The 27,582-nt window shown below is 33.4% G+C and overlaps 1 protein-coding gene across 2 annotated transcripts; it reads left to right on the plus strand.

The window, feature by feature from the left end:
• The first annotated feature begins 329 nt into the window (after positions 1-329).
• Positions 330-27,582, plus strand: LOC134253408 (beta-1,3-galactosyltransferase 1-like). Of its 2 annotated transcripts, XM_062735933.1 has the most exons (5): positions 330-572; positions 10,722-10,871; positions 22,292-22,345; positions 24,606-24,662; positions 25,157-27,582. In XM_062735933.1, exon 5 carries the CDS (start codon positions 25,217-25,219, stop codon positions 26,318-26,320), a length of 1,104 nt encoding a protein of 367 aa, XP_062591917.1. In that variant the 5' UTR covers positions 330-572; positions 10,722-10,871; positions 22,292-22,345; positions 24,606-24,662; positions 25,157-25,216; the 3' UTR covers positions 26,321-27,582. The 2 variants fall into 2 exon arrangements, with proteins under 2 accessions (XP_062591917.1, XP_062591918.1); XM_062735934.1 differs by lacking the exons at positions 330-572; positions 10,722-10,871 and adding an exon at positions 18,720-18,735.

Consider the following 27,582-nt stretch of genomic DNA (forward strand, 5'->3'; position numbering starts at 1 on the left):
TGTGTTTTTATGCCTAAATAAACTGACGGAAATTTCATCAACTTTTGTTTTACTTAAAAAATGTGCTTTGCACAATTTTTGATTAAAATGAAGAAATATATAAAACTTGAAAACAAAAATTAATGTTAATAGTGTACAGCCATTTATCTAAATGCCAAAATTGGCCTTTCTTTTGCTGTTTGCTGTAACTAAACAAACCACCTAAGGACACAGTTATAGATTTATTTTTTAAATGTAAGTTTTAACTTCTCAAACAGAATCTTTCAGAACGCAGTCGATTTAAATACATTAGTTAAATCTATACTTCTAAATCTGTCCACCCAGGCATGACCGTGTCGGGGTTACAGCTTGTCGAGTCCGTTTTTATGTTGTTGTCAGCCTTTACTACTGGCAATAAAGGCTATAAAAGGCTGTACTCGTCTTCCCTACTGGACAAGATTGGGAATTCTAATCGTAAAATCAAATTGGAAATAATTCTTCTGAAGTCATATTAGTGTTATAGGTGTTGACTTATTCTTTCTTAATACAATGGCCGTGTGATTCTTGATTTATCATAGGAGAAAGAAGCCAAGGTAAGTTTTTTTCTAGAACCTATCTGCCTAATAGAATTGTTCAATGTTGCTCATTTTAATGTTGTTTGATGATTTTCTTTAGATATCAAAATTTAGGCAAGCTACCTTTTTAAAGTAATTATCAAAATACGCTTCTCGTGCAATAGTACATTCTAAAATAAAAAATTAAATATAAACCTGGGACCATTCGGTGTATCGATTTACAATGTACGTTTCATGGTATATGACCTTTTGTTCATAAAGCAGTCAACCCGAACAAGAAGTCCATGTCCACAAATGTTGAAAAACACCATAGATCCTCGGTTACTTACGAATATAATGATCTTAATTGCACCCTCGTATTCACCGTCACTAAGAGATTAGAGCTGTCCTTTAGAAGTCTTAGAACTTATGAATCTTGTCATGTATGTAGAATATTAAAATTAAATTTCCCTGCAGTTAAGTAAAGGAAAGAAAGCTATTTTGGACTAAGGAATAGTTATAACTTATTTCTAAAGAGCATTGCCATCAGGCATTTCAGACATATAAGGATTATTCCTTCAAGAAATTCTAAAATCTCTTTGATGAAAAGAAGTTTTAAAGCTCAGTAAACTACAGAAAGCAAATTTTTATTTTGTACGTTTGAATAAATCACGTGTTTTCTATAGCTATGATGGTTTCTGAATTGAACAAGGTTCAAATGAACAGACTGTAGGAAGAAATAGATTAAATTGCAAAAAACTCATTGCATGTGTCATGGCCACTTGATAATTAACATGACCACTTGATAATTAACATTAAATAAAAAATATCATGTACGAACAATGTATTCTAAAAGCTGATCTTGAATGGCGAAACAACAACAACGCGAAGTACATTACAAGAAGTCCTCCAAATATGTACATGTACTTTAAATTGAAGTCATTTGTTCTCTCAGTTATGTATGTCCAGGTCCATATCTTCAGTAATCTTTAGCCATTCAGAATGTTCTTTAAGCCCCTTCAGAGCAAACTATTTGTATGAACACCGGATTTCTAGACCTTTGTAACGTCTTGGAGCTAGAGGCAACTATTGCAGAATCTCGTGCTTTCCTCTGGATTTTTTACTTCCGAGTTCATCTGGGGGTTTTATGAAATTGGAAGAGATAAACCACCATCGTTGACATTCCTTTAAAGGAAACACTATTGAAATAACGAACACTATTGAAATAATTATATCAATAGTGGTTAAGAATGCATTTCAATAGCAAACTTAGTTAGTAACCACTATTGAAATACAACCCCTATTGAAATATTTATATCAATAGTGGTTGAGAGTGCATTTCAATGACAAACATAGGTAATAACCACTATTGAAATACGACCACTATTTAAATGATTATATCAATAGTGGTTGAGAGTGCATTTCAATAACAAACGTAGAAAGTAACACTATTGAAATACGACTACTATTGAAATAATTATTTCAATAGTGGATAATTATTTCAATAGTGGATGCAATTCTTTTCAATAACAAACATAGGTTGCAACAACTATTGAAATAATGTTCATTTTTGCAATAAAGATTTCAAAATGATAAAATTATTGATTTCAATAGTGCTTTGAACAATGAATCCGATATATATTGAAATAATGATTTCAAATGTTGCTGACGCTGTGAAACTTTTCCTTTAATACTGGTAGTATTTCAATAGTGGTTGAAACCTATGGTTACCATATTGAAATGCACTCTCACCCACTATTAAATAATTATTCCAGTAGTGCTCGTATTTCAATAGTGGTTGAAACCTATGGTTATTATATAGAAATGCACTCTCACCCACTATTGATATAATTATTTCAATAGTGGTCGTATTTCAATAGTGGTTACCAACTATGTATGTTATTGAAATGCACTCTCAACCACTATTGATATAATTATTTCAATAGTGGTCGTATTTCAATAATGGTTACTACCTATGTTTGCTTTTGAAATGCACTCTCTACCACTATTGATATAATTATTTCAATAGTGGTCGTTATTTCAATAGTGTTTGCAACATACCCCTCCTCCCATATCAATACTAGAGGTACTGTGAGCTCAGAGCTCACTAAATGATACCCCCGCCTCCCATATGATTATAATGGTTACTAGTATAATAGCAAAGTCCATGTTTTGTTCTGTAGACCCAAAATCAGTGTCAGATCAAAAAGTAAAATAGGAGAGGCACAATGGCATCATGTTTTAAAGAATCTGTGAAAGTATCATTAAATTTCATTCAATGGTATAAGAAGAGTTGCGGATAAGAGATGGGTACTCTTCAATATTATAGAATGAGTGGCATTGTTCATGCATTGCTTTAGGAAACCCGAAATATGTGTTCGATAAAAAAGTAAATAGGAGGTCACAGCTATACAAAGATTCTGTGAAAGTCTCATTAAATTTCATTCAGTGGTGTATGAGGAGTTGCGGATAAGAGATGGGTACCCAAAAGCGTTACAGACGGACGGACATCGCGATCATTTTTTACTCAGTTTCTTGCAAAGAAAACATTTCCATTTGACAATTTTTCAGTATATCTGTATCTCTTATTTCAAAGTACATCTGTGTAACTAAATACAGGCAGTGAAAAAATGTCTAAGGGGGTTGGTTCCTGTTGTCAAAATTTTAGTTTAGAATTTACACACATAGCTTTATAAAATATTAAAACAAAAAATGGAGGTCAGTGCGCTTCTTTATGCACTACGGTGAAATTGATATGACCTTTTTGCACTGTAATTACGTCTAACACATATATTCATAACGAACAAGACTGCAAAAAAAGTCATGCTGATTGGTACTGCATTAAAAAGGATATATACTATGAAAGAAAAGGCTTTTTAATGCAGTACAAACCAGAATGACTATTTTTGCAGTCTCGTTTGTTAATTGTTCATGTAACCGATTAAAGAATTGAAATTTTTGAATAAAGAAGATGGGGGGACAAGGTGGGCAGAATGCCTATAGAGTCAGATATTAAGAAATCATATTCAATATGTGAATTGAGTATTTAGATTAACTTCTCATTACGTCTTATCCCCCCATCTTCTTTAACAGAATTAACAAGATGTGTTTGTGAAACACTATGCGCCCGGCAGCAACAGAGTTCGAAAAAAGCTATTTTTAGCATATAGGCCACAGTCAAGGTCACAAGGTCATTGACCTTGGTGTCATTTGAAAGAGCTTAATTAGTGGAGTATGCATATCAAATATTAAGTCTCTATCTTTCATGGTTCAAAAGTTATGGCGAAGGTTAAAGTTTGGGGACAAACAAGCAGACAGAAGACAGACAGACAGACGGACAGACAGACAGACAGACAGGACAAAAACAATATACGCCTCGGATCTATCGATCCGGGCGCATAAAAATTTAAATCACTTGGAAGTCTTAAAGTGAGTGAAAGAAAACATCAGCTAGCTTGTTGCTATGGACAGTGTCAATAAATGAGCAAAATGAACATGTCTATTTAAACAGAGTTAAAAAAGTGCAACGGGGAGATTTTAGGCTGGCGGATTAGAAATAGTTTTACACGTCATATATTCAAAGGAAGACCAAAGCTTTTCGCAGGGTACCGCCATTGGTGGTTTTTGGTATTAATAAAATTTTAGTCATACTAAGTTCAAGGTTTTCTAATGACAGAAACCACTAAGTGAATCGTCAGCTTTCCTGTTCCAAAAATAATTTCTTTAAAGTTTATTTTAAATTTTTTCTTTCAAAGTGGGGACCAACCTAAAAAAAGCAAAGTGCCCAAACTCGAAAATCCTATTTCGTTTCATTTTCAAATGCTGGAATTTGCAAGTACATGTATACGAACCGTACATAAACAAAAAAAGTAGAGAAAAGGGCTTCTAAATAAAAAATTACAAAGTAAAGCTATGATAAAAAAATTCTCAGAATTGTCTCGTAAAGAAGTTGATATCTTCTGTGGATTACCATGGAAATATGCTTTGTTCAGTGACGTGATTTTTTTTTCTTTTGGTACCCATTGGAGGATGGCCTCAGAGACACTGAACCTACATATTATGTTGCATTTAATAATGTACACGTAGATGCTTTTAGCGAGACAGTGAATTCCTTTGGCAGTTCTACATGTTTTTTCTTTGATACCCATTAAAACTTCCATTGCGTCTAAGATTAAAATATTGCAGCTTTAATCCCATTTTTCTGATAGTGAACATTGACAATATGTACGTTTATTCAAACATGAGTTAGCAGGACCGGTGTCCCGGGCACCCATGGATAAGGCAGACGTCCAGTTTTAAATGATTCATTTAATGGAGATTTTTCACTTGAGTTACTGGACGGGTAAACTACAATCTTTTATTGAAACATTCTTCATATACTTTTTCAATCCCTGCCCCTTTTTCGAAATAAAGATGCTATTAAACTGTGTTTAATTGTACATGTACAGGCAGTATTATGTAATACAGAATTGCACTCTCCACGGTACAATTATAAATAGGGTCTAAACATTGTGTCTAAGCACGTCTTTTAAATAAATTTATTTAAGATTATTAATCGCTTTACTGTTGAATTGAAATCTTGTTATGTAACCAAGTCACACTTAGGTCAGAATCGGTATATTCTAAGGATTAGTCACGCCTTGAGAACATTTGGGAATACAGTCAGGCAAACACACTGACCACAGGTATACTTGTGGACAGGACCCCCCCCCCCCTTTACATTATAAGAGAGAAAGGTCTCTCTTATAATGTATAGTGGGGTATTTATTTGTGGAGCGATTATCTTCGGATTTTTACGATATTTTCTTTTTGTAAACGTGATGAATAAGTGTAATAAATTTAATTTGTGAAAAAAAATGTCCAATAAGCCCTGGGGTTGAATATCGGGGGGGGGGGGGGGGTCTTCCTGTCCACAGGTACATGTGACACTGATCCGTAACGTACTGAATCGACTGTTTATAACTGTACACGGATCAAGTTTACATTTAACACATTGAACTGCCTAGGTTTTTTTCAAATAGATCTAATAAAAAATATCAGTACTTTATAAATTATTCAAAGGAAAAATGTTCTTGTGACATTAAGAAAGTATATAGAAAAATTTTCTTATATTGCATATAATGCTTAAAAGTACTAGTCTGCACCAAGTAAATAAATAGACCTAATAACATCTATATGAATAGGCACAAAAAGCCCTGTGGCATTATGGAATTAGACAATTAAAATCCCGGTGGACTGCCAGTTCGATCTTTTGATAAAGATGTACCAGTTCTATTTATATGGCTTTTGCATATAATATTAAACAAAGAAGATGGGCATGTATTTGGCATGTGATCTACAGAGAACATGTTCGAAACATTAGATAGTTTAATTGTACACGGTTTGGTCGGCTGGGATATCATCGCTACATGTACATAAACAAGGTTTAATGAAGCACCACATTTACACAATAATTAGATATTTTTGGTAAAAGTTCATTTTTATGGTCTTTGGGTTCTCTGCTCATTTTTTATAAAAGTTTTCTCTTTTCTTTGAATTAAAATGCGCATAAATAACATTTAATTGATACTGCAGAGAGATGACTCAGAGAAAGCAACTTTTTAAGAAAAACTTGGTTAAATATGTGAATTTCGTACCAAATTACACATCTATCTAGCAATATTTAAAACATATTTTTAAAGAAATTAAAACAAAATTTTCCGAAAAATTTCCACTTTCTTATATCACAGGAAACCCGATCAATAAAATGCTTAAAAAAAACCCCACATGTCCCCTAGTACCACTATTTTGATTGAAATAAATGAATAAACTGAACTTCTGAATATTAAACCCTCATGCTGTAGAATTTGACAAATTTGAAAAAAAGGGATAATACTTTTTGCAATAACCATTCAACATACCGTAATTCATGGCAGTAATAGTCTTTCGATTAACGAAATAGGTTTTTTGAGTTTCGTTTGTTTCTGTCCCCTGATACCACAATGTATTAAAGGCTTAATTTTTAAACAGCTTTGACTGATTAACAGCCATTAAAGAGAAGAGCGGTGCACAATGAACCTACAATATTGTTCAGGGTTTTTCTTACACACGATTGTTACTTTCAAGTGCTCTTTCCAAATGTCATAATTTAAATATCAAGAGTTAACATTCATTTACCTTACATAATACATTGAACCAGCGGCCTTAACCTTAGGAAAAACAATGAGACAATCATGGTTTCTATTTTTTTCTTGTTTTGTTATAAAATGATATAACTTTCTAATAACTAAAATATGCCTAGACTTGATAATACATCATTTATATAGAGATATATAGAGAGATTTTTCGTCTCGGTATACTTGCAAATTTTAACTTAAAAGTTTTCCTGAAAACGATGCTTTCCAGCTCTATTGACAAACGGTATTTTGATGTTATACTGACAAACGGTGTGTTTCTGTGCTACTGACAAACGGTGATTTGATGTTATACTGACAAACGGTGATTTGATGTTATACTGACAAACGGTAATTTGAGGTTAAACTGACAAACGGTGATCAGAGGTTATACTGACAAACGGTGATTTGATGTTATACTGACAAACGGTGATTTGAGGTTAAACTGACAAACGGTGATCTGAGGTTATACTGACAAACGGTGATTTGATGTTATACTGACAAACGGTGATTTGAGGTTAAACTGACAAACGGTGATTTGAGGTTAAACTGACAAACGGTGATTTGATGTTATACTGACAAACGGTGATTTGAGGTTAAACTGACAAACGGTGATTTGAGGTTAAACTGACAAACGGTGATTTGAGGTTAAACTGACAAACGGTGATTTGATGTTATACTGACAAACGGTGATTTGAGGTTAAACTGACAAACGGTGATTTGAGGTTAAACTGACAAACGGTGATTTGAGGTTGTACTGTCAAACGGTGATTTGAGGTTGTACTGTCAAGCGGTGATTTGAGGTTAAACTGACAAACAGTGATTTGAGGTTATACTGTCAAACGGTGAATTGAGGTTATACTGACAAACGGTGAATTGAGGTTATACTGAAAAACGGTGAATTGAGGTTATACTGACAAACGGTGATATGAGGTTATACTGACAAACGGTGATTTGAGGGCGAATTGAGGTTATACTGACAAACGGTGAATTGAGGTTAAACTGACAAACGGTGATTTGAGGTTAAACTGACAAACGGTGATTTGAGGTTAAACTGTCAAACGGTGAATTGAGGTTATACTGACAAACGGTGATTTGAGGTTATACTGACAAACGGTGATTTGAGGTTAAACTGACAAACGGTGATTTGAGGTTAAACTGTCAAACGGTGAATTGAGGTTATACTGACAAACGGTGATTTGATATTATACTGACAAACGGTGATTTGAGGTTAAACTGACAAACGGTGATTTGAGGTTGTACTGTCAAACGGTGATTTGAGGTTAAACTGACAAACGGTGATTTGAGGTTGTACTGACAAACGGTGATTTGAGGTTATACTGACAAACGGTGATTTGAGGTTATTCTGACAAACGGTGATTTGATGTTATACTGACATTGTTTTGGAGTTTAAATGAGAGAATTAAGGTGTTTTTAAGTTTAATGACAGAGGAAGTTTTGAAGTTTTAGTGACCGATCTGCTGACAGCATGTGTTTTAAAATTATACTGACAGACGATATTTTTTCTGTTGTGCTGACAAAAAGTGTTTTCAGTTTTAATTAATGATATAATTTTTTTAGGCTATCTTAAAAGGTCTTGTTTTATTGTTCTCCTCAAAGACGTTGTTTTGATGTTTTACTGACAGACAGTGATTTGTTGTTTTACTGACAGATATTGTTTTGTTGTCCTACTGACAGACGTTGTGTTGTTGTTCTACTGACAGATATTGTTTTGTTGTCCTACTGACAGACGTTGTGTTGTTGTTTTACTGACAGACGTTGTTTTGTTCTACTGAAAGACGTTCTTTTGTTGTTTTACTGATAGACGTTGTTTTGTTGTCCTACTGACAGACGTTGTTTTGTTATTTTACTGACAGACGTTGTTTTGTTATTTTACTGACAGACGTTGTTTTACTGACAGACGTTGCTTTGTTGTCCTACTGACAGACGTTGTTTTTTTTATTTCACTGACAGTTTGCTTTGTAGTTTACTGACAGACGTTGTTTTGTTGTTTTACTGACATACATTGTTTTGTTGTTCTTCTGACAGTTTGCTTTGTAGTTTACTGACAGACGTTGTTTTGTTGTCCTACTGACAGACGTTGTTTTGTTATTTTACTGACAGACGATGCTTTGTTGTCCTACTGACAGACGTTGTTTTGTTGTTTTACTGACATACGTTGTTTTGTTGTTTTACTGACGTTGTTTTGTTGTTTTACTGACAGACATTGTTTTGTTGTTCTTCTGACAGTTTGCTTTGTAGTTTACTGATAGACGTTGTTTTGTTGTTTTACTGACTGACGTTATTTTGTTGTTTTGCTGTCAGACGTTGTTTTGTTGTTTTACTAACAGGCGTTGTTTTATTGTTTTACTAACAAACAGTAATTTGTTGTTCTACTGACAGTGATTTGTTGTTTTACTACCAGACGTTGTTTTGTTGTTCTACTGTAAAAAAGATCTGAAGTGTCTGGTAACTAAAAAATTGTTTTTAGAAAAAAAATAATCAAAAACATACTCAATAAAAAAATCATGAACAGTTATATATACATGATTCATGATATCTTGGAAACTACTTATCAATACCGTATCATGCGGGCTTCAGGCTAGAGACTTCAGGTGAATTTCAAATGAAAATAGAGTTGTAGCAGAGAATGCTTAAGGAATCTGTGATTAAATATCCGGCTTCTGTATCTGGTTTGAACTACATTTTGAACTGACTGTTTACTGTAATTTAAAACTGGCTTACTTTCATGCTTTCGGAAGCATTCTAAATTGTACTATTTTCAATTAATCTCGATGCTGGTTTGTAGTACTTCAAATTCAGTGCTTATGTTTTTGTTTTGAATTATTTGGTGTTTTTTTTTAAATCTTTGTAATTCTCATTTAACTGTTTGAGCTCTTCTCAGTTGAAGGCGCAAGTGAGCTAATTGTCCGTTGCCTGTCGTAATCGCTGTCGTCGTCGTAAACTTTCACTTTTTCACTTTTTTTAAAACTACCGAGGCAATTTCAACCTAACTTGGAACAAATATCCTTAGGTAAAGGGGATTCAAATTTACTCAAATGAAGGGCCATGCCCACTACTAATATATGGAAATATGAACTGAACTTTTTTGAAAGCTTCCTTGTGTAGTGTAGATTCTATTTTTTTTTTAATCATGACCCTTGGGGGGAATGATGGGGTGATCAAATAGGAATGCATAGAAAAAAATCTTTAGAATTCTTCTTCTCAGCAATAGCAAGGTCGTGATTAGCCATATTTATATATAGAAGCATTCTCAGGTAGTGTAAATTCAGGTTGTTAAAATCATGACCCCCAGAGGTAGGATGGAGCGACAGTGACCAAACAAAGACTATAAATATAAGATCTATATATTTTTTTCAAAGCAGCAAAGCAATGGTTATCATTTAGGTCCGGTAGCATCCTAAGATTTTTGTTCGCGAAATCGTGACACATAAGGCAGGTTTGGGTTGGAAGTAGGGCGGTTCCACTATATATTATCTTAATAGAAGAAACTTTAGTTACTCAGGTGAGCGTTCTGGCCCTTGGGCCTCTTGTTTTAAAGTATGTACATTCTTAATCTACCTTTGGGGTTTTTAGTGCTTTATGCATAAACTACTGGGTATAATTACATGAATTTGGTAAAACTGAATACCCCAGCCAGTATTTTTCACCTATGAAAGAGTGAAGAACACGTCTGAAGTCAGTTTAGCGGAGCACGTGATGTTAGGCTACAAGAATGAAAAGTGTAGGGTCACCCGGCAATTGTTTAGAGTTCATGAATTAAGGAAGAAAGACGTCAAATGGAGTGTCACTTAGCTCGGGGCACATACTGGCTCAGTTATATCGCTGAGCCGGAATTCAGCGAAGTCTCAGCGACCTTTAAATGTGCACTGGTCACGTGATTTACATTTTAATAATAACAGGAACTTTAAAGGAACATGTAACCTATTTCAACTATTAACTCACCGTTGGTGGCATTAGACGTTAGACATTAGACATAACATTGATTTTAACACTACCGATTTTCCTTGTGCAGGTGCTCGGGTATCCAAATTACCGGAGAGGGAATACTTGTGTAGCAGCATGCAATGGCCAGAGCTGTAGATCGATAGAACACACTCGCTGGCTTTTTCACCGACTGTCGCACACTCGCTTGATGAGGACTTGTTTTTACCATAAGGGCAGGGTGAGTACCTTTTCTCAGCAAGAAACACAGTCTGTATTCAAACAAGTTTACAGGGAATTTACATTACTGTATATTTTCTTTGATGTAAATGATAAACACAGTCACATTTTTCTGATTGCTGATTGTTTTGGGGCACTCTATTATTCCAAGAGGATGCAGTGTGTCAATGCCTTTTTGTTTGACAACTTTGGCAATAGATTTTGAAGTTCGAATATGAATCTGTAGAGTGTATTAGATAAGAATATATATATATACAAAAGTGCTGTTCTTAATAAAAAGTCTTTGTTAAGAACTTCTTTGAATAAAGATTACAATAAAAGATTACACTATAGGCAATTAAAGAAAAGTATTTTTTTTTTCAAAATGAATATGGTAAATGGAATTAATCCTTTTTCTAATGTTTTTAAAGAACAACTTATCCCTGGATATTGCAAGTTCTCAGTGACGGCTATATTATTAGATCTATAGAATAGAAATCAATGGAAGAGCCTGTTAATGTACATACATCAATCGCGTTAGACGCGTTATGATTATAATTTTATCTTAACATTTGCAGTTCTTCATCAAAAATCGTGCTATTAAACGAAGGCTTGGATGTGCATGACAAAACATCCAAATCAATAAATTTGTACACGTGTATGCCTCTTTTCCAGTCTATTGTATGTGATATGAAGTTTGTTTAGATTTTATTACGATTGCTACAGAAAGCGATAAATTCTGGCTGAAATATATTGAAGTCAGTATATATTACTAGCTGTAATTCACTGAGAGCTTATAAAGCCTTAAGGAGGCTAGGTGGTCAACAAATTATTTTTTTATTAACCACCAGAAATAACTTAAATTTTGGGTTATGGTATCTTAAGCTGTCAACTATCATTTGGCAAAGAAAAATTTCATAGATTTTAATTTTAAAATTTGATCATTTTATTATATCTTTATATGGAGCTCTTCTTCTTAAGGAGATAAAAATAGTCTAAAAATGGCCATGACCACCCAGCCTCGTTAAGGTCCATACCAAAGGAAACCTCAAAATCTTCAACAAAAGCTTTGTTTTGCCTTATGTGAACCTTTTTACATTTTCTTTTCGTAAGACATCGATAGTTATGCAATGAACGATGTCTTTCAGAAGAAAATACAAGGTGCATGCACAATGTGTTCAGTGTTTCTACCACCCCCTACTTTCTATTGATGATCATTTAATTTAGAATTATAAGAAATATTATTGTTTTTTCCCCTATATTTATAAATTAGGTTAGGAATTATTAACTAAAGATATTATACTTCGAGTAACTAGGGGTAATAATTTCTCATTCCACATCTGGCAAAACTAGTAAGGAGCTGAGTCGGTGTGGTGGGGCCCCTCCCCCCGAAATTTTCGTAGCATTACATTTCTATGTAAAAGTAAGGATTAAAAATCTTGGGCCTTGTAGGGAACGCGGAGCCATTTAAAACTAAGGAGAGAAATGTACCAGAGAATGCGCTGTATACGCCATTAGGCAGGTGCTGCTAGAAGACCGACGACATCCCCACAACAAAAACTCAATACTTAAAATGTGTTGTCGTCATATTGGGTGGAAACAGGGTCAGGGAATATTGTCACAGTTCGGTTCCCTACCCTTCTAGAGAAAGAAAGAGACAAATAAAAAAATTAATCCAACCTTCAAGCATTCCTTGAAAAATTGACAGAAAAATATTTATTTATTTATTCTTTAAATTGTCAGTCGTATTTTTGCCTAATCTGTGTTTTCAAAAATAAAAAAAAATTTCAAAAAGTGTATTATAAGTGTCGAGGTTGAAGTAAATGAGGCATTGCTAACTAAGTCTTGTGGTTTTAAAGGGGATAGGGGGGGTGCATCCATTTTTAGACTATTTCTATCTCCTTTAGAAGAAGAGCTCTATATAAAGATATATACAAAAATGATAAAATTTTAAAACTAAAATGTATGAATTTTTTATTTGCCAAATGATAGTAGACAGCTTAAGATACCGTATCTAAAAAAAAGTTAAATCTGGAGGTTAATTTGTTGACCCTCCAGCCTCCTTAGTTGATTTAAAAAAAATCAAGATTGGTAAGCTGACTTCTGATATATATGCCCAATAATCTACCAATCAGTAAACATGAACACATTACCCATTTTCTTTATGTAAAATTTGAAGGCATAAAACTAATATTGGAGATGTTTCCCGTTGATTGGTGTGATCTATATATTTTATGGTGTAGAGGAATTAAAATGGGACACTGAATAAAGTTTTTCTCCAATGAATAATTCATGAATATGATAGTTCTGTGTATAATCAAAATTTAGGTAAATTCCTAAATTAATGTATATGCCCTTAATATGTGTGGGCAATAAATGCTATAGACAAAAATTGGGTTATCAATGTTGCAGCACCAGGCGTTTTTGGACTTGCTAAAGAGGTGTTAATTCTCGGGGTTTTATGGACCCCAACCTTAATATCTATAATTTGTTCTACAATTGATTTCTCCCCCCATTTGAACAATATAAATATATAAGTACCGACTGAAAGGTATTATAGATTATAGGATTATGCATGCCAATCGAGGTCTAACTAGAATTTATAAGATAATTGCATTTTTATTATTCCGGGTGATTCAAAACGAGAATGTGCTTAAAATTCAAGTATGTTACAAAAAGGGAACCATTCCTTACCTCCTTTTACAATTTTTTTAAAATGAAAAGTCAGGATTAGTCATTAATTATAGAAAAATTCAGTACTAAATATGAAATCCTCAACAGGCGTATAAAACAAGTCAGATCGATTTGTCAATATCAATGGACGCTGTCAGTCAGATTTTCAAAGACTTCAAACCTAGACTGTTGTGGGAATGTACAAAGCGGAACGCCAGATATTTTAAGGCCAGTGCAGTACACTGATCAATAGCTATTATACCCGCCATTATACCTATACCTTGATTTAGCAGAGTTTGTTGTCATTTCTACCTTGATTGACTTCGAGTATTTCACGACTGACTTGTTTCTATCTCTGTTGTCTAATATTTTACAACTCAGTTGTTTTTATGTTGTTTAAATTTTTTATGAGTCAGTTGTTTGTACGGTTATACCTGGGCTTAGTTCTCTCTCTCTCTCTCTCTCACACACACACACACACACACACACACACCCACACACACACACACACACACACACACTCACACACACACACACACACACACACACACACACACACACACACACACACACACCCCCACACACACACACACACACACTCTCACTCTTGAATTACCTAATCAGATGTTTGGATCTTTTGATGTCTAATATTTAACGACGTGGTTGTTTGTATCTCTATATTTTGTCTTTAAATTATCGACTCTCTTGTTATGTTCCCCAAACGAAGTTGGGGAACATATTGTTTTTACTCTGTTTCTTCTTCTTATTATGTTCCCCAAACGAAGTTGGGGAACATATTGTTTTTACTCTGTTTCTTATTATTATTATTATTTTTCTTCTCGGGAAAATTTTGTCCGCGAATGATCTTGTAAAGTACACATCCGATTAAGGGGAAACCTTTTTAGGATAAGTAGGCATGTTATGTAGATTTGCGGAACGAAGGTCATTTTGCGCGCACGTGCTTGCAAGAGCGCGCACGTGCAACACGTGAAATGACCAATATACTTGAAATTGCCGTAACTTTTACATTTTTTGATGTAATGCTTTGATATTTAGAATAAATAGACATATTATAAATGTAGATAAGATGACATTGTCAACATGCCATTTTGCGCGCACGTGCTTGCAAGAGCGCGCACGTGCAACACGTGAAATGACCAATATAATGGACATAGCCGTAACTTTTCTATTTTTTTATGAAATCTTTTGAAATTTATAATGTAAGCATATATTAATAGCGTAGACAAGATGACATGATCAAAAAAGCAAGATCTCACGCGCATGCACGTGCGCTTCGCTCTGATTGGCTGAAACTAAAGTCTCTATATCTTTCTTGTTTTTCGACAAAATCCTATGAAATTTTCAACATAGCCATGCATTAAGATATCCCACAACATGATATATAGCAATTATCATGAAAACACGTGCATGCACGTGTGCTGCAATCTGATTGGCTTAAACTTTGAATAGCTATAACTCCCTTGGTTTTCAACCAAACAGGATGGAATTTGGAACATAGATAGATATAATGAACTTCTACAAGACGGTATGATCACCATGCACATGCATACACGTGCGTATACGTGCGCTTTAATCTGATTGGCTGAAACTTTAAACAGCTATATTTCCCTTGGTTTTCAACCAAACGGGGTGGGATTTAGAACATAGATAGATGTAAAGGACTTCTACAAGAAGATATTGTCACCATGCTCATGTATGCACGTGCGTGCACATGAAATGAGATAAATCAAAAATACACTTGAATGAGCGTAATTTTTAATACTTTTGGATTAAGGACTTTAATATTTAGTTTATAAAAAATATATAGATTGTGTAGACAAGATGATATGGTCATTACGCACATGCATTCACATGCGCACGCTTGCAATGCTAAAATTTGAATGAACTTGGCGTTGTTAAAGTCTCAAATTCATAGATTTTGTCCTATTTAATGAAGCTTACAGGGAATATGGCACCAAAAGAGACTTGGAGAGCGTTTGGGGAACATCTGTAACGGTCCCCGTTACAATTAGCACTAGTTATTATTATTATTATTATTTTTCTTCTTCTTCTTCCTGGAACTTTTTTGTCCGGGAATGATCTTGTAAACTGTTCGTCCAATGTAAGTAAAACCTTTTTAGGGTTAGTAGACATGTTATGTAGATTTGCGGAATCAAGGTCATTTTGCGCGCACGTGCTTGCAAGAGCGTGCACGTGCAACACGTGAAATGACCAATATAATAGATATAGCCACAACTGTTCTATTTTTAGATGAAATGCTTTGAAGCTCATAATGTGAGGATATATTAGCAGTATAGACATGACGACATGGTAAAAATAGCAAGATCTCACGCGCATGCACGTGCACTTCGCTCTGATTGGCTGCAACTAAAGTCTCGATATCTTTCTTGTTTTTTGACGAAATCCTTTGAAATTTTGAACATAGCCATGCATTAGGATATCCTACAACATGAAATAAAGCAATTATCATGAAAACACGTGCATGCACGTGCGCTGCAATCTGATTGGCTGAAACTTTAAACAGCTATAACTCCCTTGGTTTTCAACCAAACAGGATGGGATTTGGAACATAGATAGATATAATGGACTTCTACTAGGTATGGTCACCATGCACATGCATACACGTGCTTGTACATGTACTGCAATCTGATTGGCTGAAACTTTAAACAGCTATAACTCCCTTAGTTTTCACCCAAACGGGGTGGAATTTAGAACATAGATAGGTGTAATGGACTTCTACAAGAAGGTATGGTCACCATGCTCATGTATGCACGTGCGTGCACGTGAAATGAGTAAAATCAAACATACACTTGAATGAGCGTATTTTTTAAATAATTTTGGATTAAATACTTTAATATTCAGTGTATTAAAAATATAGATTTTGTAGACAAGATGATATGGTCATGACGCAAATGCATTCACATGTGCACGCGTGCAATGCTAAAGTTTAAATGATTTTTGTACACTTCTTTGTAAATGTTGTTAAAATCTCAGGTGAATAGAGTTTGTCTTATTTAATGAAGATTACAGGGAATATGGCACCAAAAGGGAGTTGGGGAGCGTTTTACATCTGTAACGGTCCCCGTTACAATTAGCACTAGTTTTTTTTTGTTTTTTTTTTGTTGTTGTCTAATATTTCACGAGTCAGTTGTCTTAGCTTTTTGTCTAGTATTTCACGGACCAGGCAGTTCTTTTTCTCTGTTGTCTAGAATTTCAGGGATCATTTGTTTCTCTCTGTTGTCTAGATTTCACGGCTATTTGTTTAACTGCAGAACTGTAGCTCTCCAAAAATATATTGAAAGACCGGGTCATCCATCCCAATTTTTTCAGACCAGCGAGCTGCAAATCTTCGGCTACTATTTGTTTCTCTATGTTGTCTAGTGCTTCACGGATCAGATGGTTCAATCTATTGTCTATACTCTGTCAGGGGTCAGTTGTTTCTGTTGTCTAGTGTTTCACGGGTAAGTTGTTTCTATCTGTTGTCTAGTATTTCAAGGGTCAGTTTTTTTCTGTTGTCTAGTGTTTCACGGGTAAGTTGTCTCTATCTGTTGTCTAGTATTTCAAGGGTCAATTGTTTCTCTCTGTTGTCTAGTGTTTCACGGGTCATCTGTTTCTCTGTTGTCTAGTGTTTCAGTTTCTCTCTGTTGTCCAGTATTTCTCGGTTCATTCTTTCCAGTGCCTAGTATTTTATGGCCCATTGGTTTGTCTCTGTTGTTTGTTGTCCAGTATTTCTGGGGTCATTTGTTTTCTGATATTTCACAAGTCAATTTAAGTTGTTTTCTCTGTTGTCGTCTATTATTATTGACTCATTCTTTTTCCTCTATTGTCTAATTTTTGTGGCTCAGTTGTTTCTCTCTTTGTTGATTTTTTTAAAGTTAAGTTTTTGATAAAAATTAGGGAGAGAAATTCACTTCGCTTTTTTGAGAACAAAACTTAAATATGAAAAATATCAGCCACAAAATGTCACATATACCCGCAAAACATGCATATTTATTGATACTGTATAAAAAATGATAAAATGCCACGATCTGAATGAACAGCTTTTTAAAGAAAGGGGCAATAGAGTTTTATGGACATGTAAAACCGTCGTGTTTTGTTTGATTTTGTTTACTTCGAGATTTTGTTAAGGTTGAGTTCATTAGTCTGGTGCATTCTAAAAGCTATTTAGAATGTTTCCTATTGCAACATGTGTTGATAATAGATAAACACATGCTACACTATCCCCGGCCTTAATATCTACAACCATAACTTCAAATTTCAGATGACTCTTCTCTCATACAGTGACTTTTTAAGGACAGATGATACAAACAAAAAAATTAGAAATTTATGTAAATTGTGAAATATTTGTGGATATAAATAAATTTCTCAAATATTAAGAAATTGTAAACTGTCTATCGTGTTCAAAATTCTACCTTTCTGCAACCATCCTTATAATTTATACAATTTTTATAACGAAAATTTAAATTAAATTATTGTCAAACTCAGCACGAAAATTAAAAATATATGCGGTTAAAGTTATTGGTTTTACTCCATCGAATAAGACTTAATAAATTATTTTCAAGATATTTTTTGAAGATTTGATTCAGGGGCAGAGATTTTCTTAGATTCTCTTGATTGTTAATAGATTTAATTCTGTTGTTTGTAAGCTATAACAGAGTAAACAGCAAGTAATGTAAGAATTATGTATCGAAAATCGATTCTATTTGCAGTTTGGAAATTTTAAAAGTACATACAATGTAAACATGGTCACGTGACACACGTCTTACGTAATGTCGCTCCAGTAGTTTTAAATGCCTTCCATAAAATAAAAACATGCATGTTACTTTCATCTGTATACTTTGTTAAATTTATGAAAATTCAATTTTTAGCTTCAGTGATACTGAAAATGTTAATGCTTTTAAATTCCACTGATTATCTAACAAGGTAGCATGAAGCATGACTAAAAGCCCTGCACACGTACCAATCTCCCATGCAGAGTTGTCGTTCGTTCATCTCTCAAACACGTGAATGTATGAACCGACGGTAGAGAGTGCACACGTACATTAACAGTTTTAGTCTTAAGTTATATGCTTTAAAAAATTGTGCATTTTACATTCTGTATCCTGGAGTTAACGTACTTAAAACGCACACAGAATCGCATAGATACATCGTAGAAGTGTATAAGATTGCTGAACAGAAAATAATAACTTTTGGTAAGTAATTCTCTATTTACACAGCACAGTAATCTAGCTATAGTCGATATTTTACTTCTACTCAATCTTTACAAAAAAATGAAAGCCTCCCTTTAAAAAAGTTGAATCTTTTTGGGTTCGCTTGATAGGAAAAGGTACAATTACTAATTTTTGTAGCCATTGCATCTTTTAAACAGAAATTATTTCTTAGATCCATTCCTATCTAAAGAAATTTGTGCAAAATTTCCCATCTTAAAATAAAAATCGTGTGTATTTTCCATCTCAATATGGCTATAAAGTATTGAAAATCGAAAACTATCCTATACTCTCCCAGAGAAACATTTTTTTTCAATACAGAGGCACGATCTTTACAAATTGTTATTATTATGTCACCCAGCAGCAAAACTTTAGAGAGAGGGAGAGAGAGGAGGAGAAAAACAAATAAACAGACGTTCTTGATGGAAAAGGGGTCTGGTTAAAGGCAAATAAATGTAATGGTTTACAATAGGATATTTCTGAGAATTTTTTCTTTGATACTAAATTTCCAGAAATTCAATGAAGATAATTTTAAGCTGGAGAAGTCCGTTTTCACGGCGGGAAGTTAGGGTCAGTGAAGTACAGGGACACACATACACACCTGACTCTAGGACTATATTTCCTTTTTGTTAATTCTTGCTGGCCCCAAGACCATAAATTGAGAACAGAGTTAAGTCAACATTTAGATTTTCAAATTCTCGATTTTTTTTTTCAAAGAAGCATGTTTAAAAATGTACAAGTTTGTAGCAAGTTTGTAAAGTATTTTAACAAAAATTTGGTCTCATTTTCTTGTTTATTTCAAAAGTTACACAGATTTGAAATTTTGATTTAAGGTTGTAAGCAGGTTATGGTCTTGGGGCCTGATGTAGTTGATCGATTAAAATGACTACAATTTTAAAAATAGTTTGTCCCATTTCCCCCAATTTTTCTGGTCATTCACTATCTATTGTGCATGACAGGTGCGCGCTCGGTAATGGTTGTGACACTAACACTCCTTATACCGAGGAAAAACGTATTGTAACCGTTAATCAGGCCGGAAAAATGGTTCACCAGAAAAATACCACGTAAAAAGTACATTTACTAATTGTCTGCATAACGAGGCATTGCACGCATTTTTTTAAATTTTTATTTACGTGAGGTTCTTTCTTTTTGTTGTTGCATCAATTGTAGGTTTCCAACTTTTGTTTCACTGATAGTCAAAAATCATCGGTAGAGTACTAAAAACATGGAGGTTTTCCTGTCTTTCCAAATAGCCTTGTCGGCCAATTAAAATTAAAAACAAAGTAATAGTATTTCATTAGACAGGTACATATAAGCTGAGATTTATGATCCAGATTACTTAAGATAAAGATATATTTTTGTGATTGGAAAATTTCCCTTTAGAACTAGGACAAATTTTTAAAAAATGCATTTTTTCTCAGATGTTTCTTTAGGGAAGGTTTCTCTTGTATGCCTAAATTGCGCGAAGGAAATAGATTTCTATCTTTTCTCATCCTTCCTTCAGTTGTTTATTGACTATCAGTCTTAAAGCGAACTGAAAAAAAGATTTATAATATCAGTACTTTTAGTATTTACATGTGTAATCTGCTAGATTTTAAATCGTGTCCTGCTCCGCTTCAATGTTTTTTTCCTGTCTTTATTAATACCCTGGCTAGTCTAGACCTGCCATAAGATACCAGACCACGACATTTCACGCATCGCTGAAAATGAGGGTCAAACTAACCCCCGTAGTCAACGAATATTTTATGACGAATTCAGAAAATTGCCTGTAACCTCAGATCAAATAGTTATACCAACACAGATATGAAAATAGTGTTCCATATTCTAACTTTAAGGTAACAGTTATTTAAGTGAGGTGTGATAAATAATTGTCCCCCGCTTGAAAAGTGGATATTAATGCCGATTTGTATGTGAAACAAAATGATTAAACGCTTTGTTTCCACACGAACACATAAAGAGCTTTTGAAAAAATGAAATTTAGCAAAATTTATGGACTAAAAAAGACCCCTATTGATTTTGAGGTCAAAAGGTAACAGGTCAAGGTCATAAATAAGCAAATTCTGCTGTGAAAACACTTTCGTTTCCAAGAATCTCGAGAACCGTCTTTGCAATGAAATTTTATATAACAATGTGGATAAAGGACCCCTATTGATTTTGAGGTCAAAAGGTCAAAGTTCAAGGTCGTAAATTTATACATTCTGTCTGTGTGTAACATTATCATTTCCGGGCGATATTTGAAGAAGATTTTGAGCTTATGCAACGTAATTTTATACCAAAACTCCCTAGGACGTCCCTCGCCCCTCTCAAAGTGCCCCGCCCCGTTTGTTTTATTATTTATAAAAGGTTATTTTTAGCGCAGGGGCATAGGAGAGTTAGTATAAAACAGATTTTTGCGGACTTTATGTTCTTATTACATTTAAACTGTTTAATAAAGGCTTATAATCAAACACCATGGATTGTGTAAAATTTTGAGAATACCGAACATGAAATCATGAATATATAAGTGTGACTTGTATTCAAATATACTTCACACCGAGTAAAGCGATTCCGTGGCCGTGTTTGTCTCTATCAAATCTAAAAGTAGCGACGGCGTCTTTTTTTTTTTTGGATATTTTTTTTTTTTTACTTAAATGATAGTATTCAGCATGTGAAATGAAAAATTTCCTTGCAGGATAAAAATAATTTAATGTGATAACATTCCATATAAAAAAATTTTATACACATAATAAAGAATAAGCAATCAAATCTTTATATGCATATTGACAAAATATATTATTTCCCAGTATACATGTATACATTTAATAATTGTACAAATTATAGGGATAGTACTTTAATTGAGGTGTGATAAATAATTTTTTTTTCGTTTTGATTTTAATAGTCCGTTTTCTTATTATTCAATTTTTTTCAAGTTTTTTGAGAGTTAGAATAATTTATTTTTGCTTTACATTCTGACAGGAGAATCGAGGAATGAAACCTATTTTGGTCTCATAACGATTTAATCATATTTAGGGGACCTGATTTTTTTTTTTTTTTTTTTTTTAATTTCCCTCAAGGGGTTTGAGAAACGATTATCCGAAATCACAGTATTTTTTAGAACACTCTTTAAGAGAGGATTCAATAGAAATAAATTACTTATATAATATAAGCCTTTCCTCAGATAAAATTAACTTTAATGGACAAGTTTAAATGTCAGTAACGAATAAATTTGAAGGGAACTGAAAAAACCCTTGTAGATCTAATTTAGCATAACAGTTTAATTACAGTTTAAACACATTTCTTGGCCCCCTTTTCAGCTTTTTTATCATCTCACGTGCACCCTATATTTTATTATAAATTTATATCTTGTTGATTTTTTTTTGACAATGAATCAAATATGTATTTATTAAATCAAATACAGAAATCCTTAAGTTCTTTACTCTTGTTTAAAAGAAATTGCATCGGAATTTTAGAGATGGAACTAGACATGAAAATATTGTCCTGAGAATTAATTTACAATATACCCACAATGTACTGAAGCAACATTTGTATTCTTTTATTTCAGACGTGGTAGTGATTCCTACACAGAAACAAGACCCTGGATCATTCCCTCAAGTAAGTCAGATATTGATCAAAATCTTTACTGTTTATGTGATTATTTCCCTTAAGAAGATGTCTGCCCAAATTTCATGACAAACCTGAAACCACGCTTTAAAGTGTCCTTTACAAGTATATAGTCAATTTATAAAAGAAACGTCTTCATTGAAGACTTGTTAGTTTTCTGAGTCTTGCTACTTGATTAAACACCAAGCCTTAGATCTGGAAATCAATCCTTTAAATGATCCAGTGTTACTGTGATATGTAGTTAACTACAAAATCTGTATTGTTAGTTCTTTTATCGACAAACAAAGGTCTATATAGATATGATACGACATACTTAAGGTCGATTATTTAGACAATATTTTGTTTCGAAAATTGTAAAATAGGTATTAAATCTATATCAAAACTTGTAAAATGAATTAGTAAACTCACAATTAGTTTAATTTTCTTTTTTAAATTTCTCAAATTTTTTTTATCGTATGATTAAAAACTGTAAAGAGTTAAAAAGGGAAACATTAAAAAGTGGGAATTTTGAGCTACAAGGTGATGGGCAAACATGGCATGCGTGCGCCTGTAGATCAAATGGATATAAAAGTCGTATTCAGTTTCTGGATATTGTATATTGTGCTAAAATCTTAATTTTGAAAGGTATGAAATAATAGTTAACAAATTAAAACTTTTCTGTAGAATTTTTTTCCGCGAATATCATATTATTGTACTATTGTTTAAAAAAGTATTCTAAAGGAATCGAAGAAGGTACCATGCTAAATTCTAAAATTAATATATTTGAATTGTAAAAATAAATGAAAACAGTTAAATTGATAACTACAAAGAAATGCAAATTAAAATAGAATAATTTAAGTTTTCCTGTAAAATCAATTCTTCAAAGTATCGTATAAAATTGTACAGGTATTTCCAGTGGTGTGTGCTCTCTTTGGTGTGTGTATGCTTTTTCACAGACAAGTTATTTAAAAACTTTGTGAGGTAATATGCATATTTTTGAATATTTTACATAATGTTTGCGTATAAGGATGTTTCCTTTTTTGACATATTTCATTTTTATCAAATACAATTTGCTACATAGATTTTATTTGATAAAGAAATAAGTCAGAAAGGATAGATGTATTCTACTGATCAGCGGTATTAGTCATTTTCACGGAACTCAACAAAATAAGCGTATTTTTTCCCACTTACCCTCTAATTATCTGTTTGCATTTGATTCTTTGAAGATTGGATAGTTTTCATGAAACATATCAAGAAAGGTTTAATTTTACACCATAATTGAGATACTTTTGACAATAAAATATAACAAGAAAGGTTTAATTTTACTAACCTTAGATTTAAAGCCGTTGAACAAAAATGCCAAAAAATGAAAAGTTTTATGCAAGTTAACTCAACAGAGTAAGTCCGTAATAATAAATAAAATATCAAAAGGAAAAAAAAATACTGCACACTAATTTTGTTCGCTTTGTTTTTTTTTTTCACATCAGGTAAGTTTCACGAACAGTATTTTTCAAAGTAAAGACGTTAATTGAACACTAATATGATATATAAAATGTTTGTGTTTTTCCAAACACAGATGTTTTATGCAAGTTAACTCTAACCTGCTGGCAATTTGATAAGACGTTTCGTAATGATAAATAAAGAAATGTTCATTGTTGAAAAACAAAAAAAAAAAAAAAGGGATTTTTTCTTCACTTTCTATTTTGTCGCACTAAATAGGTTAAAATATTGCATCGTGAAATAAAATATATATTGCATGGGTTATGAGTTATTGCATTAACAATATAATATATATCATAATATAAAAGCAATTTTCTTGTAATCACATATAGGTACTTTCACCAAAAAATAAAAAATGTTAACGAAATTTTCGTTCACAAACAGTTCAAAATTTTGTTACTTACAGCAAATTCCAAAGTGAAGACGTTAATGCTTGTGCATCTTTTTCACACAGCAGTAAAACTACTTTTATTGACCGAAAACCGGAAAGCAAACGACACTCCTGCTGGGACAAAATTACAAATAAATCTAATATGAGAAATGGATAAAATATTAAATTTAAAAATGTTTGTGTTTAATCATGCATATCAAACACAGAATATGAAAGTTTTACACATTACATCTGTCTGACTTATGTAATGTTGCATTCCTTGCAGCATAACATCCTTCATGCACTCACGTAAACAAACAGGTAAAACTATTTATATCCTATATCCTTTAACTTTACAATATAACTACGTCCGTACTGAAGGAGCTGTTGTTATGTTTTATTTCAGATGTGTGATTCTTATGCTGAAACAGGACCACTGGATCATTAAAAGTCCTTCAATCGAGTAAGTTATTATATATAATGATCAGTATTTCTTTGGGTTATTGATCTTTTCTCCAACGGGACACATTCTAAATACGACTTATGTTAAATATTGCACTACTAAATAACAACAAACATGTAAATACAGGCAATCTTGTTTTCTACGTAAGTTACGACCACGGCTCTATGCTTTGATGCTTTGGTTGACACGATTCAATCCAAAAAAAAAAATTACGGATTTACACAAATTTTCTTGGCCGATTTTCCTCAACCAACAAAAACTTGAAAAGGAATCAAATTCTGAATGACCTTCATTTTACGACACATTTTTAAATCACGGTTCAGTTTACATGGACTTAATAAACGAGTCGGTGACTTACATCAGGTGTAGACGGAAAATATTGATTGTGTTCATCTCCAACAACACCCACCTCATTTCACCTGACACCTGAGAGAGAGAGAGAGAGAGAGAGAGAGATTATACGAGTTTAAAAATAAGCATGTTTTCTTTTTCAGATGTCAAGAGAATTTATTTTTCTAGGGTGATGATAGAAGTTTATTACGTGTGTAATTGCGATGCGGTTTTGGCTGACTTCTTGTGTCCGAAACCTCTATAAGTGGGCAAGGCACAATGGAGTCTGGATACTGTTTTTGTCGATATTCTTCCTGGCAGCGTTTGCAACTTTCGGGACTACTATTGTTCAACAGCACAGCTATTATCGCAGACCTATCGGAGGAATTCTGCCGCAACTATTTCCAGATGAAGAGGTGATACAGTTCCGGTTTTACTCTTACGACAAAGAATATAGATACCCCCCAGTGAAGGTGGATGTCCGTGAAAAAATTAGAAATGGAATCGTTGATTTGCCAGTAGTAAATAAGCATCCCTTTAAATTCATTCTCAACCCAGATCATATATGTAAGGACAGCAAGCAAAACAACCTTATAATCATTGTAAAATCCGCTGTCGGCCATTTTGCTTTAAGAAAGGTCCTACGAAACACGTGGATCCTGAAGGCAAAGGAAAAACACATACCTGTTGTTTTTGCTCTTGGATATAATAAAGATTTACAGCCATTGGTTCTAGAAGAAAATTATCAACATAACGACATTGTACAAGAAAACTTCATAGACAACTACCTAAATAATACTTATAAAACAATCATGGCCTTTAACTGGGTTGTTCAACATTGCAGCCATTTCAAGTATGTGTATTTTGATGATGATGACATGTTTTTACATATAGACAATTTGTTAAAATACGCCAAAATTCTTGAATTGGAAGAGCCCAAGTTTTTCTCGGGATCTTTGTCGGATAGAGGAAAGCCTGTGCGAGATCCCGACTCTAAATGGTACATATCGTGGGAGGAGTATCCTTTTGATTACTGGCCGCCATACGTCGGGGGGAGCTCAATGATCGCTCACATGGATATCATACAAGCCATGCAGAAAACCTTCCCCTATATACGTGCTCTAAGTTTTGATGACGTTTATTTGGGCATTGTTTTAAACAAACTCGCAATATCACCTCATAATAATACTCACTTTGACAATACTTATTTAAGGAACTTTGAAAGGTTACCTGAATTGATTGCCAATCATGGCTTTGATGATCCAGTTTTATACACGAAGACATTCCAAATGATTTTTCCAGATGAAAACCAAAATATTATAAACTAAAATTAAGATCACTCATGATTTCCAGAAATCAAGGTGACTCATATGAAAATGAATCTATCTCGCAAAATATGGTTTTTGATTCTTTTTCAGCGTCGCATTAACTAATTATAGAAAATTATATGTGACATAAAAGAAGATACGACAGTGACCACTGGGATTGGCGTTCCTTAAATTCTTACTAAAACATGGTTGATGTTTACGAAAAAGATTTCTTTTGTGAATATTGAGCTCAAAACAAGTTCTCGATTCTATTAATCATTCTGAGGTAATGAAATTATCCTTTTCATGTTGATGAGAATCATCATAAATCCACATGATAAGAACTGTTTGTGAACAAAGAAGGAACATTAATGAACGGCGATGGATTCAAGGAAAATTGATCCACATGACCTGAACATTACAAAAAGGTTTACATTTCATGTGTTCATAATTATCACAATGCCAGTACATCAATGTATGTGTTTTGTTGATGCTAAGATATTATAAACCAATGTGCATAATAACGGCAATTGCCATAATAGACATTATGTTATTATTGTAAGATAAGCACTGAAGTTTTCAGAAATCTGCGATGGGTCAATCAGTTGAGCCACTTGACCAGTTTTTTTGAAAATGGAAGTTGTAGTGTAGTACCACAGGCATTCCACATCTTGTTTTTTCCTAGCCCGAACTTCGCCCACTTTATCTAGAACATATCACTTCATGTATTAATTTAGGGCTATTTCGGGTTAAGAAAAAATATGATGTCAATGCTTATGATATACAAGTATCTATTCATGCAGGTGACTAGTTTTGAGATTCTTAAGATTGTTTTGCATATGTAATAGTGCTTTTGATTTGTATTGAGATTTTAGGTGAGATCCGAAACTATGCAATTCATTGGATGTCTCATTACACGACATTCCGTCCACAGTACGTCATGTTTTAATATTTATTGTTTGCATATTAATTTGATGTGTGATATTTTGTATGTCTTTGTTAAGAACTGTAGCCAACTGTAAAGTAAAACTTAAAGTAATCAATTGTATTGTCACAGATTGAATTGTTTCAGCGTGTATCACCTGTGTCCAATTAAGCCATATCCCCTTTTAAATTATTTTTTGTGCATGTTTATTCCAACTTTGAATGCAGGCGACATGTATCTTGAAATCAGATGTCACCTACGAATGAGTTCACGTGCAGAAATACAAAAATGTAGAACAATAATTATTTTGCTTAAATTTTTTTTTCTCAAAATCGATCAGTAAAGTGGAAACAGAGTG

This window comes from Saccostrea cucullata, unplaced genomic scaffold (genome assembly GCF_032062105.1).
Source record: "Saccostrea cucullata isolate Sc308-1 unplaced genomic scaffold, CSIRO_AGI_Scuc_v1 ctg68, whole genome shotgun sequence".
In the NCBI taxonomy this organism is placed as follows: Eukaryota; Metazoa; Mollusca; class Bivalvia; order Ostreida; family Ostreidae; genus Saccostrea; species Saccostrea cuccullata.

Coding starts and splice junctions, on each gene's coding strand:
- LOC134253408 (XM_062735933.1), top strand. CDS start 25,217: ATGCGGTTTTGGCTGACTTCTTGTGTCCGAAACCTCTATAAGTGGGCA.